At 37.7% G+C, this 17,147-nt stretch overlaps 2 protein-coding genes across 3 annotated transcripts; one reads left to right on the forward strand and one right to left on the reverse strand.

The window, feature by feature from the left end:
- Window positions 1–598: 598 nt before the first annotated feature.
- On the forward strand, window positions 599–11,739 carry LOC143453301 (gelsolin-like). 2 transcript variants are annotated; one of them, XR_013115156.1, is made up of 17 exons: window positions 599–758; window positions 919–1,060; window positions 3,329–3,483; window positions 3,944–4,108; window positions 4,250–4,384; window positions 4,469–4,570; window positions 4,771–4,912; window positions 5,212–5,355; window positions 5,505–5,665; window positions 5,816–6,043; window positions 6,362–6,483; window positions 7,292–7,425; window positions 7,821–7,972; window positions 8,308–8,458; window positions 10,502–10,650; window positions 10,836–10,941; window positions 11,582–11,739. XR_013115156.1 is itself a non-coding variant. In XM_076954580.1 (16 exons), the coding sequence occupies exons 1-16, from the start codon at window positions 732–734 to the stop codon at window positions 10,848–10,850; spliced, it is 2,124 nt and encodes a 707-aa protein (XP_076810695.1). In that variant the 5' UTR covers window positions 599–731; the 3' UTR covers window positions 10,851–11,034. The 2 variants fall into 2 exon arrangements, 1 of the variants encoding a protein (XP_076810695.1); XM_076954580.1 differs by lacking the exon at window positions 11,582–11,739 and having other exon boundaries at window positions 10,836–11,034.
- On the reverse strand, window positions 11,464–16,519 carry LOC143453302 (uncharacterized). Its single transcript, XM_076954582.1, has one exon. The coding sequence runs from the start codon at window positions 13,223–13,225 to the stop codon at window positions 12,044–12,046; it is 1,182 nt and encodes a 393-aa protein (XP_076810697.1). The 5' UTR covers window positions 13,226–16,519; the 3' UTR covers window positions 11,464–12,043.
- Between the last annotated feature and the right edge of the window lie 628 nt (window positions 16,520–17,147).

Below are 17,147 nucleotides of genomic sequence, written 5' to 3' on the forward strand. Positions count from 1 at the left end.
TTTTCTCTCTTTAATGTCCTCTTCGAAGCCAATGCGATGGGATCGATTGAAGCAAACTAGTTGTTTTTGGTGAAGCGTAAAAGGAGTAGCATTTGACTGAGGTTTAACTTAAGTTTATTTAAACTGTACAAAAAGCCTTACTCGTCAATGAAGTGAGTTATTGTATAGGAAATTGTGGATGAAGGGTCGAGATGTATGAAAGTCGACACATTACGTTTAAAATCAAATTCATGTGATCAGTTGTTCTCACACTTCTGCATTAATTTGGTTTGTAGTTTTCTTTGGTTCGTAGAAGAGTCTTTGATATAATCTGTTTGCCCAATTTTCAGTTAATGGAGAAGTCAGAAAGTCATATCATATCAGACAAAATCTGCACTTCGAAGTTACTACTATACCGGTACACTATAGGTCAACTACTGAAAGCCAAGCTCACTGGCGGCAGCAATAAATAGCTTGTACTGTATTTTGTGTTAACTAGTATCAGTATGATACATTTCGGCGAAAGCCAAATATGGAAATCCGTCACAAAATTAGTGTGCAGTTAATTTAAAATAAGTAATGAAGGCGATATATGTTATTTGCTGTTAATATATATAATACGCTAGGATCGTGGTGATTTGATGGATTAAGCAACGTCCTCCCTGAACGCAAATAAAGGCTGCTTTATGTACTGGCAGGTCAACTCTTAAGTCACGCTATCGCTTTAGTTTGATTAATTAGTTGTTGTGAAGATGGTGCTTGGTGCTCAGAAGCTACAGGTACGAAACAGTTGTTAAAGTAACGATAGCTTCCGTTTATAGACCCATGAATATTATCGCGTAATACCGTCACATTACTTTTGCACTTTGCAGCAAGAAAAGACTGGCGTTTACACGTATTGCGTTTGCTTTTGTATATTCACTTGCATGTTTATTGCAGGTTTGGAGAATTGAGAACTTTGAAAAAGTACCAGTTCCGAGAAACAACTATGGCTACTTTTTTACTGGCGATTCCTATATCGTCATGAATGAAACGAAAGATGCTGACGGCAACGTTGTATACGACCTTCATATGTGGATAGGTAAATTTGTAGAATGTGTTTTGACTGGTATCAAGCACGCTTTAATAAGACGTAAACCGGTTGCGTATTCAAATTATATTCAATTTAACGATCAGTGGTTATGATTTAAGTATTTATTTAAAGTGACGCAGCGTCAAGGGAGTTCTGTATGCTTTTATACAAGGTCAGTTAAGTGCTTTCTCAAGCAAGATAAATTTATCCGGGTCGCCTAGGGGCATTCGTCTCACACCAACGAACTTCAAAGTAATAATCAGTATAAAATCTTTGACGCCATGGAGTCTTGCACTATACTCACATTGCATATACATTACATGAAATTATAGTAAGATTCAGGGTTGGCAGTTATCACTTATTTTATTATAATGTGTTTCGGTATTGGCAGCTTCAACCTGAACACGTTGTGCGCAATTCCTCTCGAAGCGTGACACGTCTCAGGAAATTTAACGATTTGATGTAATTGCATCTAACTTCAAAAGCTCTAAATTTACATATTCCAACCTTCAGCCCGTTCAAGCTGTAGTTACTTCTACGAAACAAAGGCCATCAGACATATTTCGTAATAGAATAATCAGGCTCATTTGGGTGGTTATTCTCAGCAAAGCCTCTCGTTGCTAGGTTGCAGAGGCCATAAATTTATTAGCGCTTTTTGATAATATAGTCGCGCGTAGTTTAAATATTTACAGGTTATTCTTCTGTTATGAACTTTAGGGGCGGTCGCGGTTCATTTCGTTTAGCGAAAAATGAACAACAAGCGGTTAAATGTTCGAAGGAAAGCGTTCCTATTGGTCACATCTGCACTTCATACCAATGTGCATTGATTTTCTAAACCACTGGTTGTCAACCTTTCAGGATTCGTGGCCTCCTTACAGTGACCCTTAAAATTCGTGCCCCCCTGCTTATCAATGTAAACATGTACATTGTTGATTGCAAAACACTTTTACCTCACTCCTGCGTATGCAGTAGTTTTCATAATTTCATGCCGTTAATTTTGCACAGCAAGCACAAAAACGTGAGAAACTTGTGTCCTGCTTTGCTTCGTCTTCCCAACTATTACACCATAACTCACCAGTGCAGCAGCGGTTGTGATCTGATGATGGGCTCAAGCCCAACCCACAAAATAGGCCATAGTCCAGCACATCTAATTTCTGAGCCCAACCCAATGAAGACTTGAGCCCAGATCGTTTCAATGTCTATACTCTATAGCAGGGGTGGCCAAACTGCGGTTCTTTAATGAATTAGCATTGTTGAATTAGACATGCAATTTTCCCGGTCTAGACGAGTTGTTTGATCAGATTATGAAACAATGCGTTCTATCACACGTATTAACAATGGACTCATCGTTAGTAATAATCAAATTACACTCCAAAAAGTACATTATTGTATAGAAGTGTGCGAACTTGTACACTGTAGTTAAGTAAACTGTCAGATTGAAGCTGTACGTCAGGGCTGACCTAGTTTTAAGTCTTGGTTACGGTTATAATAATAATTGCAAAAAGAGTTGGTGAAGCCCAGTTGGAGACTCATAGTATCACCACTTAGCACTAATGTTAATCAATAGCTACACTTCTTTGTGAGTGAATAAATTCGTGTTTTTTGTTGTGTTTGTGTTGTGGCTCTTTTAAAACTGGAATATGTTATATGCGGCTCGAGCATGAAGCAGGTCTGGCACTCTGGCCACCCCTGCTCTATAGTCTATACTACAGAGTCTATAGCGTATACCATTTATACCACCACTTATATCATTTCTATTATGAGAATCTGAGCCATTATTACACTATTTGGGGGCTACTTTCAATACCAGAATTATTGCTAATACTGTTAATGTTAGATGGTTATCAATTTAGTTAAACGCTTGAGTCGTTTTCTTGATTTGCAAAAAGTAAGACGGAAAGTAAATTTTGAAAGAAAAACGCAAAATAATTTTTGTTTTTCATTGGTCCCACAATTCTCCTACTCTGTATTCAGCAAAAAGAAAATAATTGAATAAAAATGTGAAATTTTAAATGCTGTAATAGAGATCACAGTACAACTCCATATGACGGACGGGCTAGAAATAGAAATTGGCAGGCCTTGAAATTAAAGTGCGCTGGCCTTAACAATGATATGGGTAGGGCTCAAAATTTAGAATAGGCTGGGCTCAAGGCCATTATTCGGTCACAACTCCCTCTCCACTACAGTGAGACATCTGCTCGTGGCCCCCAGTTGAGATACCCTATTCTAGACCCTATTACAAGTAGATGGTCACTAGCTAAATGCTCATAATTTTAGGTAGTGAAAGTAGCCAGGACGAATACGGCGCATGCGCAATTCTCACTACTCAACTGGACGATGAGTATGGAGGCGCCCCAATCCAGCATCGTGAAACTCAAGGCTACGAATCGGCACTTTTCATGGGTTACTTTAGACCAGCAATTAAATATGAGGTACATGCTCAGTAAACAAGCTTGTGTGGCCAGTTTTTATGCATCATTACAGGTTTTTCAATTCCAGCTCACTTAAACTTATGCTGTCGTACCATATTTGCTTTAGTTTGTAAAAAGCTTTGTTTTCGTATCAAACTTTGTTCAGAGCTTTGTTACAGCTGTAAGGCCCAACAATGAAAAATCAAGGCTGTAATAAAATCAACGTATAAAAGCGGTTGAAATAAGAACAAGTTTATTACTATTTAAAAAAATGTTGTCGAAGTTGGGTCGCGTTTCATTCATGGTTTTTAGAAAGGCGTCCACGGAATAAACGCATACTCGATCATTAACTAACGTTGCGGAAAAAGCAACCAACCGTAAAGGATTGCGTTTATTATTGGCCTCGAATAACACATTTCTTAAATAGCTCGGTTTATTTTTGGCTCTTTGAGCTCTGCGTGATACCAAACTGTTGTTTCAGAAAGGCGGTGTGGCATCTGGCTTCAAACATGTTGAAATCAATGACTATAGCGCGATCAAACGGCTGATGTGGGTACGGGGAAGACGCCAAGTCAGAGCTGATATCGTTCCCATGGAATGGTCAAGTCTCAACAAGTCGGACTGCTTTATTTTTGATATGGGTCACGTACGTTTATACAGTTGACTTTCTTTTGCTGTTCTTCGTGCATAGCGTTTTAAAAAAGAGTTAAAAACTATCGTTAATTTAATTGATTTATTGATCCATTTATGACTAATGAAATAACTAATCAATAATTTATTCCGATAGAAAATCTACACTTGGAGTGGGCCAAAGAGCAATCGTTTCGAGGGACTTCAGGCGACCATTGTAGCGAAAGGAATTAATGATGACGAAAGAGGCGGTAAAGCAAAGGTCATTGCTTTTTCTGGCTCCACTCAAAGGGTAAGTTGTCGACTAGAATTTCACTTGACCTATAGCATCCTTCTCCTACTGAGTTCTGACTATCTTCTATTATTTTATGCGCAGTTGGAGGAATTCCTGGGAAGCCAATCGGGAGATATTGCTGAAGGAGAACCAGAACCCGTTCGTGCCTCGTCGCAAGTCAAATCATCTGGAAAGGGCATTAAGGTAAATAGACCTTAATTTGCACCTGCTTTTACATCTTTTACATCGTTTTACATTATGCGCTATACAACGCGTAGTCGTATGTTGGGCGTTTTAAGCTATGGAGTTGCCGACCGATTGAGCTACCAGTAAATGTATTTTTGGTTTCGTTTGGTATTTCTATCATATACAGTAAATTTTAAATTCAAAAATTATTTTCACAGCTGTTTAGAGTGTCGGACGACAGCGGCAAGCTGGTTGTGTCACTTGTCTCGGACAAGTCTCCCTTCCAGCAGAGTATGTTGGAGTCCGGCAATGTATACATTGTCAGCAATGCTGAAACAGCCCAGATCTATGTTTGGAAAGGTCAGGAAGTGATTAATCTCCCATTTCTTTTTACGTTTGCGCAGCTACGTTTGTATTCAACGCAATTGCCAAAGTCGCATAAGTTGAGGCTGAACATAACAACATGAACAAGATATTTACAACAGAATTCTTTTGAAAATGCACATTTCTTCGGCTTTTGCGTGATTTTTTCACCATTAAGTTAAAACTTTTGCTGTTGTAATAGGTTTTACAGATATATCTTCGATTCTCCGTACTTGTATAGTACACTTCCCACTAACATAACTTCTATAGTGATTTAATGTCTTCTGCTAATACAGGTAAAGACGCATCGACAGGCGAAAGAAAAGGTGCAATGAAGACTGCCGACTCTTTCATTGAACAAGAAGGGCTTCCTAAGCATGCTAGGATCACGGTGATGGCGCAAAATGCGGAAACCTCTCTGTTTAAAATTCTCTTCAGAAGTAAATACGCTGAAAAGTGTGGTGTAGTGTATGTCAACTTTGTATAAGGCCTTTCAGTATAGTCGTCTATTCAATTTCGTAAAAGCTGCTGGAAACTTGAAAAGTCAACGCCTGGTGAAACAGTAATCCAAAGCTATATCACTTTACAGACTGGACTGATGCTGACTCCCAGAAGGGACTAGGTGAGGTATGGTCAATAAACAAAATAGCCAAGGTGGCCAAAGTTGATTTCGATGCGAGCACACTTCATGAGAAACCGGATTTGGCCGCCAAATACCAGCTTCCTGATGATGGATCAGGTGACGTTCAGGTAGTTCTTTCAATGGGGTTGTTCAAATTTTATGTCAACATGTGTTAAAAGGATAATCGTTAAATGAGAACTTAACGGTAATCAATAATGCCACATAACGAACGGTTTTTAGTGGTTAACGATAGATAATACCAAGTCAACCTTCTGCAGATTTGGCGCATTGAAGGGATAAATAAAAATGCGGTTTCGAAAGACAGCTATGGTCAGTTTTACGGCGGAGATTGCTACATCGTGCTATACAGTTACAAGCAGAAAAGTCGGCAGGATTATATCATTTACTATTGGATCGGTTCCAAAGCCACAAAAGATGAGGTAACAGCTCTTCCAATCTTGACTATCAAAACTGATGGTGAAGAGTGCAATGGGGCGGCGACGCAGGTATCAGCAAACGAATCACCATGTTACTAGCTATTTGCCTTAAGATTATGTTTTTATCTATGTAAGGTACATGTTTGAAATGACCCTGTATTTTTCTTTACATGTCATCTGGTTATCTTACATCTCATGTGTAAGCTAACGTAAATACATGCTTCTAATGTTTGGATAGCATAACCGTAAAGGTTTTAACCACATGTTGAAGGAACGTGGTTTGACCAGGCAACCCACAACTAAACTAAAAAAGACAACGTTATAGATGCTCCCTAATCGTGATGGTGGGTAGAAAAAGAATAAAATCTGTTTTTTTTTCTGAATCAGATCCGCGTTACGCAAGGAAAGGAGCCCCCACACATGTTGATGCTGTTCGGTGGAAAACCGATGATTGTCAACATGGGAGGAACCTCAAGGGCCGGTGGACAAACATCCGCTGCTGATACTCGGTATGTATAGGAAGAATTTTGAAAAGTTCTTAAAACTCCGTTTTTAACGGTAGCCTTGGTATTGCACCCACACGTAATTTCTCCCATGAGCTCAACTGGTTGTGATGTTACTCTTTTTAACTATTTTTGTCGCAAATATTTTTTCTAACGCTGATTATGATTTGTTATCAAAAATAAAGGTTTATCAAGTCAGTATGTAAATTTCACATGCGAAGCAACTTTCCAATGAAAACAATTACTGTACTAACATCACAATTCAGACCATTACAATCATAGGCGATCAATGCCATCTCCTTTGTTTAAATGGAAGACAAAAATAAGTTCGTCTTAAAGTAAGGCATGTAATATTGTAATTAGTGTAGCCTATTATTGATGCCCACTTTCTTTCAAAACTAAAATAACTACCTCAAAAACAATGACATACTTCGGACAAAGACTAAAATAAAAATTTGCTACTCGCCTCGTCAGGTTATGGTTCACCAGAAGCATCATTGTCTGTTACCACGCCAGGTTGGTTACTTTCCAACGCGAATATACAGTAACATCTAATTGTGTCATTTCTGTGTAAAGTGTGCCGTGCCACTGTGCTTAGACCGAGTGAAAATAATCCTGTTTTATGCTAGCTGCGCGTAAATTTAAGGTGAAAATATGCAAGAATTTTCTGGTATCAGACGTTAACTTTTTGACTTATAGCTAATATTGACGTCAAATACTGATATTGATGACAATACCAACTTTGTTGTGAGACAGTTTAGTTCGATGTTGCACTTTTATCTTCCTATAGGCCAACTCTTGTTTGTTTTTAAAGACTTTTCCATGTAAAGTCGGGATTTATGGGAAGATGTCGTGCGGTAGAAGTTGATGCTGAAGCATCGAACTTAAATTCCAACGACGCTTTTCTTCTTATCACACCTGACGGAAATTCTGTGTGGTGCGGCAAAGGTAAAATTAGATCTATACTGTAGGATGTTGCCTGCAGATTGAGACAAGTTTTATTAATTCAGTAAAAGCAAATATATTAACAAAGCGGTTACAATTTTATTTAAATAAATGTAACCTGTAATATAACTGTAGCTTACTGCATACAAATACGATCTAAATTTTAAATAAGCATGAAAGAATCACTGTAATGACTTAAATATTTTAACGCCTGTATACTTAGTACTGATAATTATTAGTAGTAGGTCTAGTGATTAGTAATAGCTGTATTATGTAGCTATTAATCAGTATCAGTTAACAAATAAATAAAATCATGATAATTTATCTGCATGGAAAGTAAATATCAATTCATTGTGAATGTATCATGTGACGAGAATAACTACAACACCATCGTATAGGCGCATCAGAGACGGAGATATCAGCGGCAAGCGAGGTTACCTCCACTCTTGGAACATCTTCGCCATCCAGGATCGAAGAAGGGGAAGAACCGTCTTCCTTTTGGTCTTCACTTGGTGGAAAAGCAGATTACGCTTCAGACCCCAGACATGAGGCAAGTTAATGACCTGGTGCCTGAACTACGTAAAAATGTAAAGCGATTACAAATTGTGACGCTTTCGTGACTACTGTTTAGCAAGAAACAAATATAAAATAGTGGATAGTGCATGTAATCCTGTATTTCCACCTTGCTGTTAAGCATTTCCGAGCGTAAAACCATTATCTCTTTCAGTAAGGACACATCCGAAATACTATTTACAGTATTTTGGGCATAATATAAGTAGGCTAGTTTATTCTTTGCGTAGCCCACATACAGTACAGTAGGATAAATCGTATATAAAACGCTGGGCAAATATAGACGTAAAGACTGTTGAATTCAATTCCTTACAGACTGAAGTGAAGCCGGCTCGTTTGTTTGAATGCTGCGATGCGTCAGGAAACTTCACAGTTGAGGAAGTGGTCGGTGAATGGACTCAAGATGACCTAAACCAGGACAATGTGATGCTTCTTGACGCCTGGACTTGTATTTATGTTTGGATCGGTAAGATCTAGGGCTACATCGATATAAGTAATTAGGCTGATCATACTGGTTGATCTGCTTTGTCTTATTGTGACGTATATATGACTTTAGTGTTCACCAGTGTGGCGTATGTGACTTCTGGAGTCCTCCGCTAAACGTTGGTCAAAAGACTGACAGAGCTATCTGACTCCAAATCAGAAATTAAGAAGGCTTGTACTTCCCAGTGAGCACTGCTACACTTAAAAAAAACTTAGCCACTCGAAATAGTCTGGCCACAAGGAAATAACAAAACAACTTGAGTATATTATAAACAGCGTTCAAATGGTGACACGAGACAACTAGCAATACTTTTAATGGGTACCACGGTGAGACAATACTATAAAGTATAAATCACGCAAACAGCTTCGCCATCTCGTCTGTCTTCATTCACCGCTCAATTAGATCGTGTGTCTTCCCCTTCTGAGGAGCGTTATGCGCAATGTTGCATTCTTGTGACGTCATAATTGTTGCGCGGAGTGATAACTCTACAGTGGCAGGACGCCAACCGCCACATTATCATTGGATACTTATCAATCACTACTTATCGGCTATAGACTAGAACTAAACTTAGACTAAATTACATGGTAGAAAAATGTTAAGAATATTCCAACGGTATGCAGCTCTTGTAAGGTCATATGTTAACTTTGATACACATGCTTAATTTTCCAAGTTGAAAATGGATGCTGTACAACAGGGGTTCTTAAACTTTTTGGCACACGCCCCCCTTGACGGTACCTAAAAATTTCGCGCCCCCCCTCATTGCAAAATAAAAAAGCATTAAACAAAATAGCAATTTATTTTCAATTAACTTTCATTAATGAGAAGGATGTAGTTGTTTTTGGGAAACCAAACGTTTAATTCGAGGCTTTGTGGAAGATAATGCACATCTTAGGTCGGCTGCACAGTCAAGTTTGTTCCTAGGTTTTGTCTTTATATTCATGAAGATGACGCTGCAAACGACTTGGTCTCAAAACGTCGTTGCTTAGCTTTTCTAAGCATATCACGCATTGCGGTACGACTTTTTCGTTCACTGTGGTATCTATACAGCCATACGTCACATAATTTTGGTCATACTTTCTCTTTTTTCCACTCAATACAATTAGTTTAATTACTAAAATACCTGGTTATTAAATCAATACTAAATTTAAGTTTTACTTCATTTTACGGTTTTAATGTTGGCTGACGTTGGTTTTACCGTATTTAAACCGGGTGCGCGACATTACTATTTTTATTATGTGTGGCCGACACTGCACACAAGTTTTCAATCGTTAATGACTCGAAAATTATACGTCGTAAGCTGATCGGATATTTACAGGTTAGTAGCAAAAACATCTGGTTTCCTGTATACATCATTATTGTAAAACTAAAGAAAATGCATTTAGTGTAAATTAAGTATTTCTACAAGTGATACATTTGTAAAAGTTTTTCTTGTTACACCGCCCCCCGTTGTGAGAAAAACAGGTCGCGCTAAAAGAGAACAGTTAGTCGAGCTAGGATTGCATGAATGAGTAAAGGAAAACAATACGCTTCAACGCGGAGAGACACCAAATATTATGACGTAACAATTGACGTATTTCAGAATCAAATTTCAAAAATACAATTGCCATGGTGACACACTTTAAAATTTTAGTAAAAATGAACCTATAGCGAAAGTCAAGTAAGCATGTTTAGACATAGCTCATATAATAATAGACAGTTTGTCATCTCTCGCGCCCCCCTTATGAATGTTACACGCCCCCCAAGGGGGGCGCGCCCCCCAGTTTAAGAACCACTGCTGTACAATAAAGCCAATAATAGTAATAATAATAATAGGGCGGCCTTAACGAAATAGTCTACTGTATAACGTAAAAAGGTCTACTTTAAATGTACCCAATTAAGGACGTGATGGGCATGCGCTTTTTCTGTTGCACATTATGGAATTAACATGACACACCACTTAAAATCGCGACTTGACACACGTTGTAGGGTAACTGGGTAATATTATGGTTGTCGACCGGCTTACTATATTGTAAATCGCGTTTTTAGGAAAGGATTCGAGTGAACAAGAAAAAACGAAGGCACCAGAAGCTGCCGAGGAGTACTTGAACTCTGACCCGACTGAACGTGATAGTACAACGCCGATTTGCAAAGTCCAGCAAGGAAACGAACCAATCTCATTCAAAGGTTTCTTTCAGGTTAGACAGCGTAACTATACAGGATATATATTTCATCAACATGCACATAAACGCTCACTGTGTTAAGTAGCCTTCGCCCAGTGTACATAAGTAGGCCTATTTATCAAGGTTATCAACGGACGACAGTGGATGACGATCGATAACCATCAACGATTTAAACTTTACTATGTTTATTTTATATGTAGGGTTGGGAAGATTGAAACGCGAAGTTGCTGTCCTACGTTGGCTAGCATGTTTTAGCCAAAATTCATCACTCCTAGAATATTTGGAAATTGTAAAATGTACACGAATGTGATCACTAGGGCAACCAAAAGTCAATATGGTCAATTTTTTTTTACCTGCTCAGAATGCTATGAAACAAGTACAAAACAAATTTCAGCTTTGTACGACGTGTGGTATAGAAGTTATTAGGTCAGATAAAGTCAAAATGTTACGTTAGGTCAAAATACGGTCAAATTGTTTCGTTAGGTCTTGTTTTTAGGTCAAAATCTATTAAACTTGTAATTTTGTAACCATTTTGTAATATTATTCTTCCGTTTTTCTCTTTTCTTGTATCAGTCCCGCAAATTTTACTTAGAACCCAAGCTACAAAGAGAGGGAAGGCTTTTCAGCGCGTTTGGTGACGTCATTGCATTTGAAACTGCAAGTTGTCAATCTTAATACGCAGAAACGAAAAAAAAGTCAACACTAGAAAAGCATTTTGTCATTTTTAAATGCAGCTTTAGATTAGAAAGTTGCTGTAGACAGTGTAGAGACTATCAGTATAGCGTTTTTCAAAATGAGGTCAAAATTTAAACTTTTTAGGTCAAAATAAGGTCAAAATGTAAACTTTTAGGTCAAAATAAGGTCAAAATGTAGACTTTTTAGGTCAAAATTTGCAAATTTTAAGGTCAAAATTTAAAATTTTTAGGTCAAAAAACTGGTTGCCATAGTGATCACGTATACTGAATCGCGCGTTTGTACCAATTCTGCTTCGTACTTTCCGCTATACACGTATTTGAAGTGTTTCAACGAGATTTCTTAATGTATTTCATTTCTATATTACTCAAGATATACTTCTATTACATCATAAATATTCGTCAAATTGAACATGAATGCTGTTTAACTTTTAAAGGTAGGTTATAACTTTGAGTCAGCGATTTTACAGATTTATTGCCATGCCGAACCTAACGTCGAATAGGTAACTGGCTGTATCTTTACTTTATTAAGCTTTGGCAACGTCCGTAGAACTAAATAACCTTTACGAACACTAAGTCATACCAGTCAATCACAAACCATTTACAAACCAAAACCTCGTGTAATTCATAACACAAGTCGTTGATAATTTAGAAATCGTATCAAACTAGGATATAATTTTGACAATTGCGCACTTTGTTACCGACAACAGCAAACATTACAAATACAGTTCATGATAACAAAAAATGTTATTTTCAGTTGCAACCAAATTGTTTGTTTTGTTAACCAAAGTGACTTCGTAGGTCATCTTCAACAAAGGTTGTTTTACGTCGAAAACATGTTCAGCGACCGATCTAATCTTTTTGCAGGTTCTTTCAAATACAATATCACCCTCAGTTTTATTATTGACACGGAAAGGTTTCGCTGCTTTAAAAGGAAAAAAGGCAGATTCCCAAAAGAACGTATTTCTCCCTTGCTGTGGCCTTGTGTCCAAAATAATTTCATCGAATAATTTTGCGGTAAAATATCCAGCAAGCCCACAGGCATCGTTCATTGTGTAATTTTGCAATAATTTAATATTAGCTTTTCCCGTTAGTGATTCACACTTCGCTTTACAATCGTTGGAATAAACTGGATAAATTTTGGATATCAATTCAGCGTCTGTAGGCAGGCCAAGAACGAACATACCGGAGTTTTCTTGTTTTTGAAAGTACTCTTTTAAGTGGTCAGATTTTACAACCGTCAAGTACGTCCCATACGACACGGGAATTGATATTGCATCTCTGTTGCCGAACATTCCGACACAAGTTGAGATGATTTCGCTGACAAACTCGTTGTCACCAAAACTACCAAATAACTCCGACACGAACAAAGAAATGTTCTTCTGCGAGTTGAGCTCCTTTAAACGTATATCGCATTCGTTGGCTTCCATGGCCAACAGCATCTCTTCCGTGCTGCGGACAAGCAGAGGACTGTACACCACCACCGAGTCTACGCTTTGAAATTTTTCTTTGAGGTAAGTGTTGGCAGCTTGATTCACTTCTAAAACATGAACTGTACCTTTTATGTTCAGTTCTTGTAAGCAATCCACGCAATAATCAACCAGCCTTCCCCTACCGGCACCTACTACCATGCAATCAACTTTAAAGTCGTTCTTGAAAGAGACACTGGAAGGTACATTATTGGATTTTATTGACTTCAGGGCTTTGAGTATGGCCGTGTAAAACAGAAAATATTTCGCTGTGTCCGCTTCCATGGCTTCGTATTCGACAGCGGTCCACGGCGGATTTACTGGGTCTTTGTTTCTAGTTGGCGGTAGAATCCCCTGCCTTTGAAGAACCTGATAGTAATCCCTTTGGCACATGCTCTCTGCTTGGTCTATCAGTATTTCAGTGTTCATATTTCAGGTTATAAATTAACGTTTCTATTTCGTTATAGTTGCCAAAAACCTGTAAATAGGAAATGCATTCGACTTACTAAAGCAACAATAGGCAAACATATTATTGTTGCAGCAGCAAATGCTCAAACAAGTGAGTCATAGGTATTACAAACTTAAAATCTGTGTCGCATAGGCCTACTGTAGGCAACGGCGCAACCTTACTTGCTAAATTGCCATACAAAGATCACTACGTTCCTCACAAAACACCTAATGTGCCATAAGGCGTTATAAAATGTGAGTATCCTTCCTATTTTAAAAATACCGTAGCAAATGAAACAAACCTAGCGTAACTTTGCAACTCTAAAATAGTTAAGTGTCATTCGAGCGATGTGATAAACAAATCCTACCGAAGATAATACCGACAAAGAGATGTTGGATTGTTGGTGATCATACTAAAAACAAACTATTTACAAATTAAATTAGATAACGCCCTTGGTTAAATGCCAGGCAATTGGAATCTATGTTTCGGGATAGGTTAGTAGATATTGGTAATCGAGCCTTAATTCACACACACAGCGTTTTATAAAGGGTTAACTTTGGCGACCGCTAAGAAGTTTCAGGAGACCGCAGTTGTGTTTTCTAAGTATGTGAAATGCATATAACGGTAATTGCTAATTTTCTGCTGTAGTTGCAGAAAAACAGTTTTTGAGAGACCGTTGGAGAAATTCAAGAGATCGTTTCGGTCCCTCAAAACGCCTTAAAAAACAACACTGCACAGTCTAGGGATGGGTCAACACGAACCCAAACCCGAATAGATTCGCAGAATATTGCCTCTGTGAGAGATTCGGGCGAACACGAATACTATACTACTTACAAATTTATCGACTTTATTATGAAATGATGATCTATTTTCCTGGCTAAGCTAAACTAGAGTCAACGTTTCTTACCAGAAATCATTTACTTAGGGATTTTACTTTTCTTATCGCTATTTAATCGTTCATTTCTAGTAATTACGTCACGATACAAGCAAGATTTGGAAACTTTTTGATAAAAATTTATCATTTGGTGCTGACACAAATAGATTCGGGATTCGTTCGGGTTAACCTATATTCGGATTCGCACGAACCCGAATAATCGTCCTCGCGACAAATCCCTACTGCCCACACAAACCGGCCGCAGTGAAACACGTGGTTACCAACACAAGCGTGACGAATGTGTAGACTATCACGTTCTCTCTCTATTCTGAAAGCTGTCTCCTTGTCTTGCCCAGCAACCTACCACGTGACACAAGTAGCGTTCTATATATTTCGATCTGACGTTAGATGATGCTACGGTACATTTTACAGTATCTTACTAGATTAATGAAAAACTTCAGTCGTTGCAATAACTAATGATTACCTAATATGACAGCATCCTAAACTACAGTAGCCTGTAGTAGTTATATCGAAAGATAATTAATAGATCATAATTGCCGGTCGCGTAAACGTACCTGTTTTAAAGTATATCTTTTTACAAAAGTTTGATGCTGTTATGAACCGAATACTCTTTAGTTATGGCGGTTTAAAAAATTCGTTTGTACCTTTTTCCTAGTACAGGCCTGCACAACTGAAAATGGTACAAGGGCCGCAACAAGAAAAACTATTTTTCGCGGGCAGCATACTAACATTGGTGTAACCATTGTAACGAGTATACAATGCGATACAGTTGAATAAGAGACATCGCCAAATTAGGAAAAAATGAAACGTTATTACATCGTGGGCCGCATTCAAAGGTTGCGCGGGCCGTATATTGTGCAAGCTTGATATAGTACTTTACTATACAAACATGGGTTGTACGTAACATTCTTGTAATTTAACTTGTAACTCATGGCAATTAACCAATTGAGAAGGACGTGTAGGCTACTTAGCTTCAACAACTGATATAACATAGGTAATAAAAGAAAGGGGTTCAAATTAAACGGCTTCTAGGATGATTTCAAATTAAGACCGTTACGAAGAAAGTCATTAAGTAAATTACCCCTTGAAATACAGTAGTATATTTAGTTGATCATGTTTTTTTCGTTGTCTGCCGTGCAATACATACATAATCAAGTACACTGCTTCACATAATCACGTCGTTTTGGACACGTGCAAAATACTACAAAACGGTAACTGTTTTAGTACTCTGTCCAGTTTAGAAAACCCAATATACAATACCTAAATTAATGACTGTTTTGAGTGTCTAACACATACGTGTCAAACACCCGGCCAGCGGGCCACATCCGGCCCGCATTACAATAAAACTTGGCCCGCAATGCTATTTTATACATTGAACTATTTCCGGCCCGCGAGATCATTGTACAATGTAACGTACTTTTTTCAAGCAAGAAACAAGATTATAACAAATCGCACATTACAGCAGTTGCCCACCATACGATAGAATAAATCGATTTATTCTAACGCTTGTAATCTGGGTTGCTTTTTTCTTTATAGTTTGTTAATTCTTTAATGCATTTGCAAGGAGATGAATGAAACATGATGATGTAAGAGAAGAATAATCAAAAATAGCTCAGTCAAAAATCGTCAAAAACATCAAAAATTTGGTGTTGTTTCGCTGCATGTTCCAATTCATGTACTCGTGTCACGAAACGTTCAATTAAGTTTTATCCTTACGGCCCGCAGCGTTAAATAAGTTTTGAGTTTTGGCCCCTGGTGCGATTGAGTTTGACACCCCTGGTCTAACATATGTCGTACGTCACCTAAATTCACCTGGGTCATACACCACCAAGTCATAGAGTAACACGCGGGTGAAAGCAGTCATTTGCAACTTCATATCAGTATATCACGCTGCACATAACGCTACAGCAAGCTGGGCATATAGCGGCAGCCAATCGTTTAAAGTCATATTCACAATAACAGTGATCTTTATTCACTGGTTTCATTAATAGAAGAGACGAAAACAAAATAAAATCATTGCTAAAGTTATTCTGAAACCAGTTTTATTTGCGTGAAGAAAACTAAATTAATTGTAGGCCAATTACACATACGTCAGATGGTTTGTGTTAAATAACACTTCATGGCACAGGTTTATTAGCTTCATGGTAATGAAGTTTGACAATGAAAAACTACAGAAGTAACAGCTTACAGACGGCCGCATGTTACGCCGTGGACCAAGGATGACTAACTTTTTCTTTTAATCTTTAAACATAACTAACAGGTTTGTACCTTTCATTCATGCAGTTTTTGGAAGGATTGATCCATTCATTATACGGTACGGTAATTCTGATAAGCACGCACGGCATTTATCGATCATTGTGTTACTGAAGTGTCGATTTCACCGCAAGTAGGTCACACAGCGCAAAGACAAGCGGTTAGAATTGCTTTGTATGCAGAAAGTCGATTTTAGCTAATTAGGATTTAATTAATGTTAGATTTAGGTTACGATGTTATAACATTTAATTTATATTGCCGTATAACATTAGGTTAAAAATAAACTGTAAAAATCCGTTTCGAACGTACAATTGGATTAGGCCGTGGTAGTTATTACAATTATTATTTTCGTGCACGTTTCGAAAGTTTTCGGCTTTGTCAGTTTTCACATTCATTAGCGCATGCTATAAATAATAACTTGGTTTACGTTTTCGTTCACACCGTGCTACTGACGAAAAATAAAATAATTGAAGTTTGAAATTTTTTGTTGTTCAATTTCTTCTTTTTGTTATTCTAACAGTCTAACTTATCAAATCCGACTGGAATCTTTAATTTTGTAAAATGTAAGAAAACAGAAGAAAAATAATTACGAGTGTTTTTGCAATTTGGTATACGCAAAAAAAAGCTGATAGCTTATTTATAATGTAACAACAATGTGACGAGTGTAGCCATGATTCACATGATCATCTGGTACTTTGATAAAGTACAATGAAAAAGGTAGTAGATTCGGGATTGATTTGAATACCAACATCCAT

Source organism: Clavelina lepadiformis, chromosome 4 (assembly GCF_947623445.1).
Source record: "Clavelina lepadiformis chromosome 4, kaClaLepa1.1, whole genome shotgun sequence".
Classification (NCBI taxonomy): Eukaryota; Metazoa; Chordata; class Ascidiacea; order Aplousobranchia; family Clavelinidae; genus Clavelina; species Clavelina lepadiformis.

What these genes read in the sequence shown, in the direction of transcription:
- LOC143453301 (XM_076954580.1), top strand. Translation starts at nt 732, where the DNA reads ATGGTGCTTGGTGCTCAGAAGCTACAG. An exon ending in CGACCTTCATATGTGGATAG is followed by an intron (nt 1,061 to 3,328) that starts GTAAATTTGTAG and finishes TCATAATTTTAG; the next exon opens with GTAGTGAAAGTAGCCAGGAC. An exon ending in CTTCAGACCCCAGACATGAG is followed by an intron (nt 7,973 to 8,307) that starts GCAAGTTAATGA and finishes AATTCCTTACAG; the next exon opens with ACTGAAGTGAAGCCGGCTCG.
- LOC143453302 (XM_076954582.1), bottom strand. Translation starts at nt 13,225, where the DNA reads ATGAACACTGAAATACTGATAGACCAAGCAGAGAGCATGTGCCAAAGG.